Genomic DNA, 20,314 nt, shown 5'->3' on the forward strand with positions numbered 1-20,314 from the left:
GCACTAATAAGGTGTCAAAAAAAACATTTTCCTTCTAATTTCAACATATTATTTAGAACTGCCTGTAAAATGTAAGTATTAATGAAATAATTCATAATATGCAGTTGTAGTTTTTACTGTTGAAGGGTTTAAATTTAGATCATAATTTTAAAGGAAACTTTGTATCAGGATGAATATAATTGTTTGATAATAAATAATTTATCAAAAAAAAAAATTCCTAATTTATTTGACAAAATATTTTATTCAGACGTATCCGATTTCTACACAATCATATAGAACTGTTATTTTGTTTTTGCCCAATTAGGATTCAGTCATCAAAATGGGCTATTAAATTTATTGTTATCTACTAAAAATTATCACAGTATTGGTACAATTTTACACTGAAAAAATCATTAATAATAATTAATACTGAATTATGTGTATATTTTAATAACATTTTTCCAATTGATAATATGAGTTCATTAATTTTGGAATATGTTTCATATAATAGTTGTGTACGTGCGTTGTTTCTCTATGAAAATCCCAAGTTCTACTGAGATGTAAAAATAATTTTTATAAATATGAATTGCGTACCCAGCTAATCAAATTATTTAGGCAATAAGAAAATAATATACAGATATAAACACGTAGAATATAATTTTGCAAACAAATAGTTACCTACATCTATAATATTTTGTGCTCGCAACTAGTTATAGTTTAATATTGTAAATCGTAACAGACGGTTATTTTGTTTTTTACACCAGTTGTATCACAAATGTATGACGTTGCCTAATCGGTAGTCATTATACCGTTGTACTTTTAATTATAATATTAATATAATTTGGCTCTTATTCTTATGTTTGTTTTTACCTTCCCGCAATTTTGTTTCACGTTTTAGAACTCATCCGTCAGCCGGTATCTTATTAAATAAATAATGTATTAATTTACCATATAATTTTTACTTCGGTGCGATCAAATGTATACGTTGATACACAGTGGTCGACGACACACTTCCGTCGACGGTTTCACACTTCGTTCCGGATTCTCGACTTTTGTTGTAATTCGTTATTGTGAGTTTTACATTTATAATTCATATTATGCTCGACAACATAGTTCATGTGAGTAGTTATGTCAGTGAAGATGGAGCGTTAGGAGTGTCGCGTAATTATAAACCAATTACAATGCGTGGGTAGGATTTACAGGTGCGGCAGGTAAGTTTCGCACTATCGAGACACGACCATGGTTAGGGGATGACGGGTTCGTGCAAAAAGCAAACAACCGAAGATTACGACTGTGGGTGGGTACATCAATAGTGTACGGCAATCGTCTTGGCGGTCGGTTCGATCCCTCACTCCCACTACCACTCGCCACAACAGGGACGTCCACTCATCTAACCACGACCGCCATAATGGTTATTTCAAATCGAAAGTGGATGGAATTCCGCACCGAGCATAAATCGCGTGTGTCACGTCCGCTCGACGTTCTCACTTTATTTCACCAGGCCGGACACATCGCTAATTCCGAATTCCGAGTGTATTGTGGGTGTATATATACATAAATAGTGCCCGTATAATTCCTGAGTTAACGGTATATAATCTTCTCGTTACACATTTGTAGAATTGCGTAAGTATATATGTATTGCTGTATAGGTATATAATTGTACTTATGAGTTTATAATAGGGGTATAGTATTAGAAATAGTTGTTAAAGCATTAGAAATGAACCAAAGACTCCTCGCACTAATTTGTATTAACTAATTATAATGTGTAAGTAAATATTCGAATACTTACTCCAGTTTAGATGTATTAAGTTTTTGATTACTTATTTTGAAATCTATTTTTTTTTTCCTAACCATTTTAATACTTTTTCTAAATACTTTTCATTTTACTCAAGGATGTAATCAAAATATAAACCTACATTATCAAATTATTTTCACGTGTTTTCTTTTTTAATTTTTGATCGATGTGTACATCTTATACAATATTTTAATAGAACTATGTAATAAATAATACACATAATTATTATAATAGCTCAGGCAAATTAGCTCATATTCCATTGGTGTTGCTGGAAAAAAAGATATCTTGAACAAATAAATCGTTTGATGTGCAATGAATACAAACCATCATGAAATAATGTACAATTTACATCATCGAATAATATTATTCAATTATACCTACTATTACAGAAAATACAAAGTTTTAGTTTAAAGTTTAATTTTCAACGTTTTAAAAATTTAAAACATACTCATAGATAGTATTTCAAAACTAAAATACTTTGTTTTCTAAGATATTAATATATTATAGAGGTTTACAATAAAAAAAAAAGCTGATCCTATGCCTATAAAATAATATGTTCTGTATTGGGATCCTGCTGACAAGGTTTTCTAAAAAAAAAAAAAATGAAAAATTATACCTTTGTTATATTTCTTTTGTTTTTATGTAATGTGTAGGTACGGAAATTGAAATTTATTTTTGCTTAAAATTCAATGTACGATCATATGAATGGCAGATAGACAGGCACGACGTGACTCTACAATAATACTTTTATTGTAAAAACGCTAAGACCACTAAAAAATATTACATACTTCTCTGCATACATAATTTACGGACCAATATTACGTGTATCATACGGCAGACTCGTTTAGAGTAAAATTAGAGGTGAAAACTATAGCATCTTTATTCTTTATATCAAGTGAAACATTATATTATTTTTGACCGCTCAATGGTTAGTCATAAAAATTTAGTTAAAAATAAAACATTCATATTTTATAATCTAATCATAATTTGAATTACTTGTTAGCTGTTAATTTTAATAGTATAAATTTCAGTAAACACCTAGGTAATATTTTTAAAAATTGAAAAATAACAATATTATATATATTATTTTAAAATTGTTATGAATTCTTAATATTTTAGATATTAATATTTTACTAATAGTGTATCTATTAGCAAAAAACCATGGTTCAATATATTTCGATTTTAGATGATACCTTCGAGTCTTTAATGTCGATTAAACACAAATTGGTTTGTTTCATTTACATATTTTAATAAGCTTCAATTAGAACTGAACATTTTTATACTCGCAAAAAATAAATAGGTTACAAGTAGGAAGCTAGTAGAAATAATTTAAAAATTGAAATTGTAATCTAATAATATTTTATTTTTGATGAAAAATATTAAATATACATCCATTTTCATTTTAGACGTTAAACATGAAAAGATAACAGTATAGTGTCAATGTAAAAACACAGCAATACAATTTGATAAAGAGTTTTTGCTCCAATGGGTATAATATGAAATTAATGACCTTTTAGGGCTTTTTTCACCATTTAACATTGACAAGTGATGATATCCGTTACTTTTTAAAATATCTTAAATTATTGTATTTATTTGATCTAGCAAATATTATAGTATTTTGTAAAAGAAAACATAAAGAGAAGTCTCAAAAAATTTAAATAGATATAATATGATAACTACCTAGGTTATTAGTTATTAATTTATGAAAATGTATAATAAACCCTTTTTAATATTAATAAAAAACCCTCAAAAAAAAAAAAAAAACCAAGGCACAATTTTTAATAACAATTTAATTATTATCCCATTAAAATAACGTTTCATAATATACATTAAACATTTGTACATTTTGTTGGTAAACTGTTTTTAAAATATTATTTTATTTGCTAACAATAATTTATTAGTCAGGTACCTATATAAAATACTGCAAATCTGACTTTTTGTTCATTTGTGTGATAATATGTGAAATATAGTTTTTAAATTACTATTTGACCTACAGCAAGTATTTATATGTGTATAAAATAATGTATGATATTTTATTCATGTTTGTTTATGCTTACGTAGAATAATCCAGCTGTAAATAAATTATAATTGTTGTATTTGTTCAGATAACAAGGCGCCCCAGTGGTTGAGCCCAAATGTCTTGGCGCCAAGATGTTCTAGATTAACATAGAGAGGGTAAATTAGCTAGTGAATCGTTTTTCCTTTTGTTCCGCCATATGTATTATTTTCTCACAATGCCATAAAAAAAGACATAGACAACAAGATTAATTATTATTTTTACTATGAAAAAATAAATATAATCTTTGAGAAATGCCTTCAATTAGAATTTGCTACAGTGGAATTTTAACTTTTGTACTGCATGTTTAGCGAGAATTATGTTTTTAACGTGGATGAAAAATAAACTCAAATATAATTTTAACGCTGTGTCTTTAGGAAACAACTATTCACGTTTTTTTTGTCGGTGAACATTTTGTTGTTTTCAGAGTATCTCAAACTTTATTAAAACAAAAACGAATCTTCTTTGTCGGTATTCATACCTGAAGTTGGCGATTTATTATAACGGTACTAAACTTTCATCGTTAAACTTTTTTCTGTTATTATTATTTTTATATTGACTATATAGGTATGATTTTGCACAACGCTAAATTATATAGTAAGAAGATTTTATACTAAAAATCGATAAAATATAACGTTATATGATTTCGAGATTTAAAATTAAATTGTCAAACTAAAAACATTTTATTATTCGTATAGTACAATGGTATATTAAAGATGGTGTTGTAAATGGAAAGTACACATACCTAAATTTGTTTAGGTAGTTAAAATAATAATTGTTGCTTTTCTGTTTTGTATAAGTATCTAATAATTGTGCTACCATTAAGTATAATAATATATAAAGTAAATATACTTTTACTATATTATACTTGAGATAAACAACTTCTGTAAATCAGTTTACAAATATTAGATGACCATAAAAATCTCTTGAAATCGTTAGATATCTCTGATTTTTAGTACTGTTAACTTCAGAACTTTAATATTTATAAGAAAGGTTTAAAATATAATTAATAATAATAATAATAATATGAGTCATATTATATTTAGATAAAAAATTGAAATTTAATTCAAACACAACTTGATGAAATATCTATACTCCTGAACCCTGGTTTTCCGTGAAACCAGGACAACTTCGGGTAAACTGATGACGGATATTCAGGCGCTCAGTCAATAATTCCCACTACACGACATAAACTATTTAAAACCAATTTGGTATACTTAGAGAATTGTAGTGCAATAGTGATGTGGAAATACCATGTTGAAAACAACATAATATGGATAACAATCATTACAATAAAACATGATACTGCAAAACTCCAATTAACTTGGTCCTATTCTGGATCATCAGGTGGTAAATAAGACGTGTGTCGTAGCTGTTTAGTAAAGGGAATGATGAGTTTTCTTTCATTGCGCAGTCTCGGTCTCTTGGCGAACATACTATAGGTAATACTTACTACCAATTTTTTTTATTTTCCATAATGTAATGATTCTAAAATTTTTAATTTTGTTATCTTATTAATAGTATATATATTATGCTAAATAAGCTATTTATCTTTGTCATTTGGTTTATTATTATTTATTATTTTAAACGTTTGGGCAGGTAGGGACTATTATAATTAATTTTCGGTTCAACGTAAATATTTTTAAATAAAAATAATTATTATTATAGTAACATACCTAATTTAAGTAATTCACTGTTAAAATATATTTTTACGCTGTTATAGTTATTATTATAATAAACAATACTTAAGTAATATAAATATAAATCTACATAGATACATTGCATTGATATAATATGTAACATAAATAATTTTATAAAACTTTATATGCATCAATCTTGTGACGAACTTGATGCCAAACATTTATGATGAAATTCCAAATGAAATTAGTCATATTAGTAACTGAAGATGATGTATAAGTTTTTATATTATATTCATAACGAAGACCATATCTGAAAACAAATTTTATTTGAACATATATTTTAAAATAATCATTAAATGTATCTCAATTACTTATAATTATTATTTTTATCATATTTTAATTATATTGTATATAAGTATAATTTAATATACAACATTATGTTATACATTGATTATTTGCAACTTTTTAAAAATGTATGATTACTTATTTTTATTTTTCTTATAGCGATATTCATGATGTTTATTATTTTATATTATTTAATGAGAAAAATATTTAACATAATCCTGGTTCTCTGATATAATTTGTAACATTTTTAGTAAAAATGGTAATCTTAAAAATTATTTATCAGTTAACTTTTTAAATATTATATACAACATGCTAATTATCAATAATGTTTAATTTTTTTACATATCTTATTTATTTATTTGAACAAAATTAAATTTATTAACAAATATTGAACTATTCTCTAGATAAACCATATATAAATACAAAAAAGTAGTATATATTTTTAAAATTTCGGTTATTTTTTTATTGTCTTTAAAAACGACAAAAGAGTTGGTACAGAAAAGTAGTGTTTTCATTTTATTATATTTTTTTGTGAAAATACCGCTTTTTCTAGTTTCATGTGACCCAATCCATCAATTGGAAATCCAGCATAGTTTGTATTTTATAAATTTAATTTTCTGATTAGTTTCTCTACGCACGGAGAAGAACTATCGACCATCATGGAAACATTTTGAAGAAAAGAAATATAAACAAACGCGGTCTTAACAGAGATTCACTTACACAATTTGATGATTTATTGTTTTCAAATTTAGTTTACGGTACAGCATTATTATGCATTGATTATATCAAAACAAACCGATTGTGTCTAGAATGCTAGAAACTTTGTCTTTGCATGTATCATGTATGGATTTTTATTTTAATTTACTATTATTTGTATAGAGTGTAGACCATAGGTATAGAGTACATACCTACTCTTTATTTTATGACATTTAAGTGTTTCTTCAACATTCAAATTTAAATTTGAACTAATTCGATGTTTTTGGATTAAATATAAGGAAGGGATAAGCTTGTTTATATGTTTTATTTAGGCTCAGCTAAAACTTCGCTAATGTATTAAATGTAACTCATCTAAAAAGAAAACATGTATTGATCATTGAAAAAAGTACTATGCTATTTGATTTTGTGCAATAAATATGTTTGTTATAATAAATTATGTTTTGAGTGAAATTGAAAGCTATATGATAACCGACCAAAGATAATGTAGCTAAGTCACTAACCGTATTTCCGCACTCTTCACCAACACATCCGGGACACAGCTCTGCTGTTCTGTTGACCACTGGAATCCCCAGCGACAAATACACTTGTAGCGTCCCGGAAGATTTATGCAAGTTTCAGTCTTGATATCACACAAATCAAAATTTTTCATACACTCGTTTACATCAACACATATACCATATCTAAAATAAATAAATACATATACTTATAAATTAAATATTATAATATTTTTGATAAAATTTTGCTGTACGTCAGAAACACTAAGTTTTAAATAGAAAATATAATGTGTATGGAAATAAAAACAAATGTTAAGTATAACATCAAAAATAAATGAGTGTAGATGTGGATAAATGATTATTAATTCTGTAAAATGTCTAATGATATATACTTTGCCATCAATAGTTTTGGATTATTTAATTTATTATTAATTTCAATGGCCATGTGTCATACCATTTTAACTTTTATTTAATAAATAAATGATTTGTTTTTTTTCTAATTAAATAACATACGACGTATTTCCAAAATTAGGTGATATAAATAATATCAGTTACACAAAAAGTTAAGTATGTATTAACTTATATGCATATTCCGTAATTATTCAATAACATATAAAGAATAAAGCTGATCAACTATAATTAAAAATTACTTTTACTTTATTAATTATATATTATTTTTATCTACTTAAGCACATCCACATTCACTACATTGCTAACCTTGATTCCCATTCATATCCAGGATTGCAAGTGCACGACACATTCCATTCATTATATATGATAGATGGTAACCAGGTGTTATGGTTCCGAATAAATGTGCACTGTTTATAAAAAAATACAAAATGTTTATTTCATAATAAAAATAATTGTCAATAGACCTATCAGGTTATAAAATAAAAATAAAATAATGATTTTCGACTGTATATTTTTAAGAATATCGACTATAATTGTAAAATTGACTTGACATTCATTACAGGTCAATAACTTAAAGAAATGGAAGTAGGAATGGTACAAAACTATTAATGTGTGTTGAATAATATGAAATTTAATCAGATAAGATTTTATCAAATATGTAAGTACAACTTTATAACTAAAATTATAATTGCAATGAAATATGATTTATTTATTTTCACATCGTTGTAGATAGTGTTTTTTTTTATATAAATAAGAATATTCATCGTTTTTTCTTATCTAGATAAAAATAATTTGAAGTACTTATCTTTTTATCTAAAAAAGCAATACTGCAGATATAACTAATAAAAATTAGATATTAAGTAACTTGTATTGTATGTAAAATTGAAAATAAATAATTGAATAATCAAGATTTATCTATATGGTACTTATTCAATAAATTATAATATAAAATATAAATAGGTATAATAATTGAAAAAGAAAATAATATTATTGGTAATAATTAATAAAATAATAACTTAATAATGATGCTAGTATATAACATACTTGTAACTTTTCATCTTAATCTTATGGTATGAGAAAAGCTAATAAAAAATTAGGTCAGTTACGCCAATTACCTTTTTTTCCTACTACCATATATGAATACATTTAACTGTTTGTTAGTAGCTGATAAGTAATACAGGGACAGTTGTGAGAAATTTATAAATCTTATAAATCATTATAACAATTAAAATGTTATTAAATATAACATTTTAAGTAGTAAAATTTATTATAATGTAAAAAAAAAAATGGTAAAATGCACAATATTTTTTTTGTCAGTTAAATTCTACATTATAAATTTATCACACTCTCAACTGTAGTTTTTTATATTAAACATACGTATTAGATTAAGTGAATTTACCCTATCTTTCACCATAGAATTTCGACATGGATTCACCTCTTGACATTCTCTCGGATGCGCAGCCTGTCGTAAAGGGCAGCATTGGTCAGGACAAAAACTGTATAAGGCGCATTGATAAGGAACATTATTAATAGCTCTAAAATCATTTAACTTGTCATCATTGTGACATTCTCCGATATCATCACAAGATTCGCTAAACCTTGACAATAACGTGATGTTCTGGAAAATCAATTCAATTTAACACCTACTCACAGAAAGCATGTTAATAACTTAACTGATACTATTATTATAGGTTTATTATAAATTAATTATTATAAAATATATAATATAATTGTATGTTATTCTTAACAATAATTCTGCACAATGAATAATAAAATGTTATAACTCCACAGTAAAAAGAGACAAAGGAAACCTTTCATCCATTAAATAATTTAACACCCCTACTATTTTCTTTTGTTTAACAAGAAAATCGTTTCATTGAAATCTGAAGAAATAAGAGGCATTGTTTTTTATAATAAAGTATCTTAACATTTTAACCAAATATTTAAGTATTAGAAATACTTGTTCTAACTAAATTTGTTCAATTATTTTTTAGCATAATGATATCATAAGCTGTTTACTTCCAAACAAATATATATTTTTTTTTTTTTTTGATTATTATTTTTTGATGATTATCAAAATATCAATTTTAAATTTGAATAATTGCTGTAATTAAATAATTAATTTTTACATCAAGTACTATAATTTAATTTTCAAATTGTCTGATATTTTGAGATGGTATAATGGTATAGGTACATGCAATTGTATACATTGAATAAGATATTATTTTTAAATTAAAACACTGAGTCCCTATGTTGCATAGTGGATGTCGACTATAATAAATTCGTCATTGAGTAAATTAAAGAAATAGGTAAATATGATTAAGTTAAATTCAATGATAAATCAGTGTATATGGTATTATGATTTAAAACAATCTTTCCTTAAATTAGTTTTTTTAAAACCATTTTATATTCTCCATAAAACAATTATCTAATGACTCAAATGTGAATTAACTTTATCATCAGTTATAACTATAAGCACTTTAAGTGCTATACTATCTTTATAATAATTTTAATAAAATTACATTTTTTTTCTTTACTGAAAATATGCACATTGATGAAATAATTTAATACTTTTTAACAATAATACATAAATATCACGCCATTATACATACATTCATTGTGACTAGATATCTATAAAACATATTATATTATTTTTATGAAGTATGAACATCACATTGTTTATAATAATATATTTAAGTACGTAATACCAACTTTTTTAAAATGTGGAAACAAATATACATTTATACATTTTTAAATAACTTTTCATTTAACATTTTTGAAAATAAAACTTTTCTACAATAAGCTAACAAACTGGAATTTGAAATATTTTTGTAAGTTAAATAAATACATAATATAATTGTTTTATATATATACCTATATATAACTTTAATGTATTGCATTCATAAAAAAACTAACTTATATTAAAATATTAATAACAACGAACACATATTAATGTACATTACTATTATAATTATTAAAGTACTACAAATTATTAGGGTAAACACCATACTAATAGTTGTAAACTCTGAGTATAAATGAGGTTAATTAATAATGAAGTTTTCGGTAGCGTGTATATCGTCAGTTAATGTATTAGTAAATTAATACATTATTCGTGTTATTAAAAGTCTAAATAATATTATAAAAATGGAATTTAATATATTAAGATATAGGTACATTATGTTATTACATATGATGAATATTTTAACACTAAAAGTGTATTCAATTGATCAATTTTTGTCTTTATATATGGTATGTATTATTATGTATATATATAATGCTTTTTTATGATATAAAATAGGTAAATAACATGAATAAACTATTTTTAAGAATAAATATATAGTATCAATATACAATTTTATTCAATAGCTTTTTTTTTATTTCAAAGTATTTTAATGACAACTTTAATATTAAATTTCTAACCGAAGCTGAATATATATCTAAGCAAATTGATGTTTCAATATTGAATATGAATAAATACCTTTTTTAAATTATAAATTCACAAAATATTCCAACAAAAATGCTTGAAAATTGTTTCATAGGTTAAAATAAAGACAAAAAACTTGTCGGATGTTATTTCAAAAATTTAATTTTTGCTATTGATTTAGTAAAGTAGTCACAATAATCAATAATCATGACATTTAAAATATTTTTGTAATATAATTTTTAACCGATATTGTAATACGGATATAATTTTATTCCTATAATAATAATTAACTATATTAAATTATCAATAAAAATAATATTTTTAAACTTAAGTATAACTGTATAACGTTGTTTTATATATTATATAATTATATAATAATATGAATATATAAAATTAAAAATATTTTGACTTTAAATCTAAGTATCCGTCTGAGCCTCAAATATATTATGACATAACCAATGAGTTACATTTTTCCATCATTATAAAAAAAAATATCGTTTCTATTCGGCATACAGCCAATTTTTGATTTCCTAAGAATTTTGGCAATCTAACTCAAAGAAAGAAAAACTACCCTTACACGCACTTATTATACGTGTATATAATATTATTTGAAATACATAAAAACCATTCACCTGCATTGTGTACCAGCACATAAAATAACTTGCCGTGACCCTCCAACGGAATCTATCCAACGGGCCACGAAAAGGTTCGGGCTTGGTCCAATCTAATGTTTTTAACCGCAAACACTCGTCATTAACCATACGAATATCACCACCATGTTTTTCCACTGTCCAGTTCATTTGACGCATAATATAATCTGTAGACGAAATTCTCTACAGCGTATACAGGTATACACCGAGTATTCAATATCGTTCTTTAAAATGAATGACGAAAATGGCATAATATGTTATAGTAATAAGTGTATAATATAGGTCATAGTATTAGTATAACGTTACTTTTTCAGTTCTATTGTTGTATAATATTTAATATATTATACTTATATGTAAGTGTAAGTGTGGAAAAAAAACTAGTAGACAATATTATCCAAAAAATAATTTTGTCATAATACTAGTCGAATAAACTTCCAACTGTCGTTGCATTAATTAGAATACATATTTATTCAGGAGGGTTCACTAAGTACTTATACGAACATTTTTTTCTTTAATTATGAATTTATTTAAATTCTGATTTTTGCAATTTGTAAGTTTACTAAAAGACTTTATTATAAAATATTTTGATTTTTTATCCCATTTAAAGAGTGTTTTGTATCAATACAAACATTTTTTTTTCGGAATAAGAAAAACCCAATATTAATGTAAATGGTTATACAAGTGATTTAAGTAATAGACATAGTAATGTATATTAGTCTACATTTTCATACATAGTTTTTAGACGATTAAACTTTATGTATACTTGTAATATTTGATACAATTTTTATAAAAGTTGAGTCTATATGATTTTAATAATTAATGATTATTTAATTAATTAATGGTTTAGAAATAATTAATAAAAATGTTCTGAAAATTATAAGTACTTAATAAAAATTACTTCTATTTACTTTATATAAGTCAATAATAACTGACTACGTATCTTAGAATAATACAAATACGTTCATAGAATAAATATATTAAAATAAACCTAAAATTGTATAGTTATATTAATATACTTATATGTTGAAAATATAACATGTAATTGAATAACTTTTAAATCTTTACAATTAATGTTTTTTTGAATAACAAAATAACTAAAATTATTATTTTTAAATATCCTACATATTTTGTTAAATTAATTTTCAATATTTTTAAAATGTTCAGGTGAAAAATCATTTTGTCAAAAAAATATTGGTTAATAAAATCACACAAAGGATATTAATATAATTTATGATGAAAAAGCCATTCCAGGAATATACTTAAAAATATTATTGAAAACGACTTTATCAATAATAGTCAATTATTGTTAGTTTAAATATTTTGCCAATTTTAATTTTAATACCTTAAAATACGAGTACATCTAAGACAATAGAAAAAACGAGTGACCCTTATTTTATTCAAAAACTCATAAGGCTCTTTTATAATTAGTGTCAGTATGCAAGTAAATCATAATTACTTGTAAATGTGTTTCGACCACGACATCTTGCAAGTACTTCAAACAAATTAGAAAGTCTTGTGAACACTTTTCGTATACTTCCCAATGAAATGTTATTAGAGGAGGTATGGGAAATTGAGCATGGAAATATGAATTGTTTTCGTATTTTTCAGTGTAAAACCTTATTTAAAAAAGAAATATTTATGGTTAGTATCCTCTAATACTTATCTATAGTAATAGCATTAATTTTATTTAACCTGTAACATTAAGTACAATAACAAATTATGTAAAGATACAGTTCAAAAGATTCAAAGTTGATAATGAATTCAATCAAGCACTATTTCGCATTTCAATATATTAAAATGGTTTACATTTACATGTTATTATCTTTGCAAGTATTGACCGGATTTAACTAAGTTATTTTCAGCTGAATTATGTCACGACATTTACAGTAACCATATCGTGTTTTTCGTATAGACTACAGTAATATCGCTTAGGACAAATTTCTGAAAGTCTACATATTGTACATCTACATACATATTTACTTGCTGCAACCTCCAAATGGTTACCAGATTCAAGCAGTAACGCAGTGCACATAAAAGTGAAAAATTACTTCGAGGTGACAACATATGTTATTATAGAACGTAAAGTATATTTAACCAAGCGAGTTGCATAATATTTATTTACGATAACCGGTAATATTATGCGAATCTGCATTGTATTTTTTAGATACTATATTATGGTTGGCTGGTTTCAACATTAAAAACAATTAAACTTTGTTAAAATATTTCCACAGTATAACATTATGTAACAAACATTATTTTTATGGGGATTGTACTTGTATAGTTATGCATAGCTGCCTAAGTACTTTTTCACGAAACTTATGGTATTGTTTTTATAAAATTATAATAGTATTTACTATAAAAAAAAAAAATATTAGTTTTTATAACATAATTAACTACAAAATTGTTTATAATACGCTATTACTTATAGCTATTTTTTACAACTATAATAGTTTGTTATTATGATTTAATCCACCATTATTTTTTTAAACAAAAATAGAACATTTTTAGTATTGATCAAAAAAATATTTGAATTTACTTAACACAATACATATCGTGAAACACACAGTGAGAGTCAGAAAATCATACCTAATGGCGGAATCGGATAATAATATTTGTAATAGGAAATCGTAAATTCTCAGAGAACAAACCTGACTATAATATCATGACCGTGCTGCAAAATATTGTAATTTAACCAAAAGCGGAATCCAAACGTTCCTACTGCTCACGTATGGACACTATTTCCTTTAGCTGCCGTATACCCGGATATCGTATCCCATAATTCGCTGATGTTGTCCCGGTCCCCGGACGTTCCTCCCCCAGACAATTAAACTTATTTAAATAGGAAATGTAAACACGCCGGTTCTGTATGTTATTACCATTTTGACCTGTACCGAAACAACATATACCAGACCATATTATAATGTTATCATAATATTATTGTTGATGCTGTTACCTTCTTAATTCGATTTGCTTAAAGGATTAGTACCATATGAGCCGTAAATATTAAATTCGTTACACAAAAATAGATTACTTTAAAACAGACTAAATGAGAAAATATTTAAATTTTAAGATTTATTTTATTAAACACTATTTAGTCACGTAATTTAAAATGTTTATATTGTCCTGATTTTTAAATATAAGCATACCTATAATAATATCGACGAAAACAATTTGAGAAAGGGGAAAATAATATCTCTAGTCAAAAATTAATTATAAGAATCGTTTTCAATAACCACTCGAATTACTTATGTTCTTATTTATTATACTCCTTAATTCATTTAAGTACGTTAATATTGCTTATTTTATTATTTAACAAATTTAGATAAATTAATTATACTAAAATTAATATTATTAAGACACAGTTAATAAATTAATTATTTAATACCAATTTATGATTGGTTTAATTATTTTGAGTCTTGATATTCCTGGTGTATGGTTAATAAGATAATCAATATTATATTATATGTTTTATTTAACGCAACAAAAAAAAAATTACTTTTGATTGCATGTTGATAAACCTTCGTTAGGAAAAAAATATCCTATTAAATATATGAATAAAGTTGTCTTTCCCCTCAATATTTATTTTCTCATCAAAATGTTATTAAACTATGCATTATGAACATAACATTACACTTTGAATTTATAAAGTTAATACTAATAGTATATAAAAGATACTTAAACTGAGTAGTTTGTAGATACGCCTATACTGCTATTTTTAGTGGTTAGCAATATAAATAGATTGTTTGATAAAATTATTGCCGTTTTTAGCTTATCAAAATTAATTTTCTGATGTAAAAATATAGTGAGTTTATTAATACCTACTTGATAATATCGAAAATCAAAAAGTCTATTAAAGCCATGTGACATGTGAAAAAAATCTTTATGAACAGCAAATTGTCAGGTCAGTTGATTTGTATGTTTATTATAATACAAGACAAATCAGACTATTACTGTTAACCGTTGTAGATTTTAACATGGTTATAATATGTAATTTTTCTATACTCACATTATAGTATTAAATTTTAATATTTATTAGCTTTTTATACTTGCGTTCATAAATTAATCATTATAATAATATTTTGAGATTATTGTAATTTAAAAGTTTAAACATCGGTATATTTTTATGTTACCAATAACTATAAAATCGGAAAAGTATTATCATTGTATATTATGTTATAGCATCGATTTCTGAATTTTACTATAATATATTTAATCGTATTCTATTTTTTATTTTTATTTTTATTTTTTTTGATACCGTAAGACATTATTTTTCCGAGCTCACCTTCGATCGAAGTCGTTAAACTTATGTAGCCTTAAATAAAATGCTACGTCCAGTACTGCTTCGTCAGCCCAGCTTTCTTCGACACCTACCCCCGCAATATTTTCTATGCCGTCCGAATAAAATATGTTATCGTCGATGAATTCTCCCCCTGGGAGGAACGTTAGAACTACAATAAACGTGACCAACATGTTAACATACAACACACGCTGTAATCATATACTACAATATTTTATTATATTGACGTAATAATATTAATATGCGCCGTCAAATGTTTTTTTTTTTTTTAATATATAAATCACCAATTGCCATGACAATGTCACATGCACACTGATTATAAGATATATATTGACCATTACAATAAAATATATGAACTCTAAATTACAAAATTATTATTTTAAGCCAATACACACACGAATTAGTAATAAAGTCAGAGTTTAAAATATTCATCGTTCAGTAGTTGGGTTGGGCTGTGAGACAAACATCATCAGTAGTACGATAAAAATTACAAATATAGTTTTATTCAATATTTTGCGGGTATACTTATCAGTAGACTAGACTTTTGGGTAGGTAACGCGCATTTCGTTGTTTTTCGTTTTCGTGCACATTTCGACGAATTATTTGTCTAACCGACCGACGACGGGGGTGGAGCGGTAGGTATGCCGCGGATATCTATTATACGACTATCTTCCCATCGGCGGCGGCGGCGGCGGCGGCGGTGTGATATAATAAAAATCCGTTTACACGCGCTATCGGCCGCCGAGGATTACCATAAAATAAACCTAAGTGTGCAATAAAAGCCATATCGGTTGTGCCGCACAGCGTTTGGAGGTTATTCGTTAGCGCACTTATACATACAGTTGTGTACGTGTGATCGTGTATAGGAAGCGCCCAAGAGATTATCCATTAGAGTCGCTGTTGTGTGTATCGCGAATATCGTGTATATATGTGTTGCATTATATATATATATATATACGTCCTTATGGCGCGCAAACTACCGCGGGCCCGGCTATTTGACACCGTGCCAACTAACCTGTATAAATAACGCGTGAGATTCGTGTCCCGCGGTGTACACTGCCGCTCGAAAACCCCGGCAGTGGGTACGGTGGGTGGGCGGGTTAGATAGTTGTGGGTCGTGGGGAGGAGGTGATAATGGCCGTCTTCTGAAAGAGGCTGGATATAACCGTGCATCTCTCCCGGAGACGAAAAGAACGGATGCTGCTGCTCCCGATGCTGCCGCAGGAAAAACATCATCCCCCGTCGTCGTTTTTGTCGTCGTCGTCGTCGTCGGTTTTGACCTAAATCTATATGCGGGTCGAGGCCTATATAACTGGATGCGTGACATTATAATATATTGTTATACGCGCTGGCTGTTGCCGAGAAAATTCCACGCCAACAGTAATAGTTATCGATTATATCGCAGTCATTATTTTTTTCGTGGCGCGACCGATCCCCGTCCGTTTTTGACTAGTCGTAAAGAGCGCGTGTTACCACACATAGGTAAAAGCGCGTACGTGACGCAACGCGATTATGATTTTCCGAAGAACGGGCGGGATCTTCTTCCTCTAAGCCGATGACGTGTTATATGATTTTTAACCAAATATAACGCCATATTACGGTTGTCAAATACCGCACGAATCCGTAGTGTTTAACGCAGATAATAATATAATATCATTATATTATTATTATTATTATTATTATGTGATTCTGCATTAGCAGTGAAATGTGAAAACATAATACATAATCATAATTAATAAACTCTCTCTTTCATTAATTTTACCATATTTTATTCAAGTACGTCATGTGTGTGCTTAATAATGTAAATAAAATTTATGATTATTATTTATTTTTTTATTACTTTTTAACATGATAATATTAACTTGCAACCATTTCACTAGAAATACGTTATAATGATATTATCTCAAATATACATTTTTAGTAATTGTACTTGAAAGAAGCGACCAAACTTTAATAGTTTAAGTATGAATTATTACTTAAAAACATATAATAATGTTATATTTAATATTTATGCTCCAAGTAGAATAAAAAAAAAAAAGACGAATAGTTTAACTAGAACGGAATTTTTTTTTAAATAACTTTCAGTGAAGAAGTTAAACTAGATTTGCATATTTTACGAAAAAATAATCTGCTCAGAATCATTTTAAAAATGCGATGATTAATAATTTAAAAAATTTACTCGACTTATTATACCTACTCGGTTAAAGTAACCACCAACAATTCAATTCAAAAGAGACTGAATTCTGACTTAACTCATAATCCTTCCAATTTAAGCATCAAATTATGTCTAGATTTTTAAGCTTTGATGTCCTAAATGATGTCTTTATAATCATCAAGTATTTGAAAAGTTCGTTTTTTCAACGTGTTTTCAGCAAAAAAAAAATCAACCGATAGGGTTTACGAACACACAAAAGAGCACATTTCCAGTCACTGATAAAATTAAAGTAGTTTTATTCCGAAACCATGGTCTCTAAAACTATGTTCAAACTCTCCGACAATAATTACAGGGGTTCATTCGCTATTTCCATAATCCATTTATGAGTACACCTATGCTAACCTTTTTTGGTTAACTTTATTTTCATTTCAAGAACGACTCCTTAGCGTATACGTCCAACTGCAATAAAACTTTTATTGCGGTTTTGCCGTTGGAACTCTGTTGCTTACAGAGGGATCGTAAAATTGACTTCTAATATAGGTACGTTGTAATAGTTATGATATCAAAGTAAGCTAACGTATATCGGAACTCCTTTTCTAGAAACCATTATTTAAATGTATGTTCTATATTGCCTATCAAAATGTAATTGATTGTTTTCTAACTTAGAAACAAATTTATTTTTTCAAATACATTGAAAACCCTACGCCAATCGACATTATAATGTACATAAACCAATGAAACATGTATTTTTAAGACTAACATGGGTCTAATGACAATTTTTTTTATAAAGTATTGGATATTTATACTCAATACTCATATACTTTGAACTTAAACTTAACATTTCATAGTAGCAATTAGCAATAATATGTATTTGTAAATTTATAATTCTAAATCTCGAATAAGTAATATATTTTTTTTAAATATACAGAATCTAAAAGTATTAATATTTATATTATAGTCTACTCTCTTTTATAGGTACTCGATTTACTCAGTTTCAATGTACGTTATAACCACTGATTACCCGTATTTATAAATATACCTTTCCAAATAATCAGATGACGTTATAAAAGAGACATAATATTGAAAAATTAAAAATAAATTACTTTATTATTTCGTGGTAATAATTAGTATACTCGTATTATTATTCTACGAACTAATCGGTTATAATATAATTATAAAACTTTGTAATTCAAAGTATTTAAAATATTCATCATCAAATATGATAATAATAAAATATCACTTTTTTTCAAACTAAATTAATAACTGCATTACTGAGAACATAATCATTAATATTATAAACCTTAATTATTTTTCTTACAAAAACAGTTAGGCACAGTATACCAGCACCGTTTATCTATAAATTATTTATAAGTATGGAATATCGTGACCTAATAATATAATATTATCTCTAACGTGTGTCGTTGCACAGATATAAGTTGAACTTACACTTTTGTTGGTCGTATAATATAATATCCTAACATAAATGACATTTAAATAATTATTAATATACAAAATATTCCGCAAGATTTATGCACGATAGAACTACAGTGAGATAGATACATGATACTTTAGTTTTTTTTATTTTTGTTAAGTCGCATTCTCACGACTGATGTACTCTCCAAATACGCCAATAATTGTGCGTATGACCAGTGCACAATTACGGTGTTCACACGACTGGCGTACTTGACAAGTATAATACAAAGTAATATTGGCCGTTCCTTTGACTTGTGCCACATTTACCGACAACCCTCGGGAACGGCAACAGTGACAAATAATTGTACAACTATACCGATTCGGCGGCATGGCAAGTAACCACCAGCACCAATTGACCAAGTACACCAGTCGTGGGAATGCGGCTTTACGGAGACATCTATTAATATTATTCTAAATTTTAATTCTTATATTTTAAAATTATTACTAATGTTTTGTGTCATAATTGATATTATATTTTTGTTTACTACGTAATTCGACGAATGTTAATTACTTATACTAAAATAATAAACTTTGCTATAAAAACAGATAATACTGATAATAGTAAAACATTTCTTAATAAATTATAAAATTTATAATGCTCAATACATGTTAATGACTACCCATAAGATAGTTTATAACCTAGATTTAATAAACATATTATGACAAAATTATAAAACTATGAATAAAAATTGGTTTAGAGCTTGAAAACACAATAATCACGAGTGGAAAAAATAATTGGACAGAGAATATAATATATTATTGACTAAAATAAAATATGTTTGATGGAAATTGTCTACCAATACAAAACTATTAAAATACTGCTTATTTATATTTTTTTAGGGAAAAAATATTAAAAAATATTATGACGTCTTAAATTC

The 20,314-nt window shown here is 26.3% G+C and overlaps 1 protein-coding gene across 1 annotated transcript; it reads right to left on the minus strand.

The window, feature by feature from the left end:
- Positions 1–5,548: 5,548 nt before the first annotated feature.
- Positions 5,549–17,483, minus strand: LOC114118991 (uncharacterized). Its single transcript, XM_050202977.1, has 7 exons — positions 15,794–17,483; positions 12,968–13,127; positions 11,494–11,694; positions 8,837–9,055; positions 7,744–7,844; positions 7,033–7,212; positions 5,549–5,780 (listed from the first exon to the last, which is right to left on the minus strand). The coding sequence occupies exons 1-7, from the start codon at positions 15,979–15,981 to the stop codon at positions 5,642–5,644; spliced, it is 1,188 nt and encodes a 395-aa protein (XP_050058934.1). The 5' UTR covers positions 15,982–17,483; the 3' UTR covers positions 5,549–5,641.
- Positions 17,484–20,314: the final 2,831 nt, after the last annotated feature.

The sequence above is a fragment of the Aphis gossypii genome, chromosome 3 (assembly GCF_020184175.1).
Source record: "Aphis gossypii isolate Hap1 chromosome 3, ASM2018417v2, whole genome shotgun sequence".
NCBI classification, from domain to species: domain Eukaryota; kingdom Metazoa; phylum Arthropoda; class Insecta; order Hemiptera; family Aphididae; genus Aphis; species Aphis gossypii.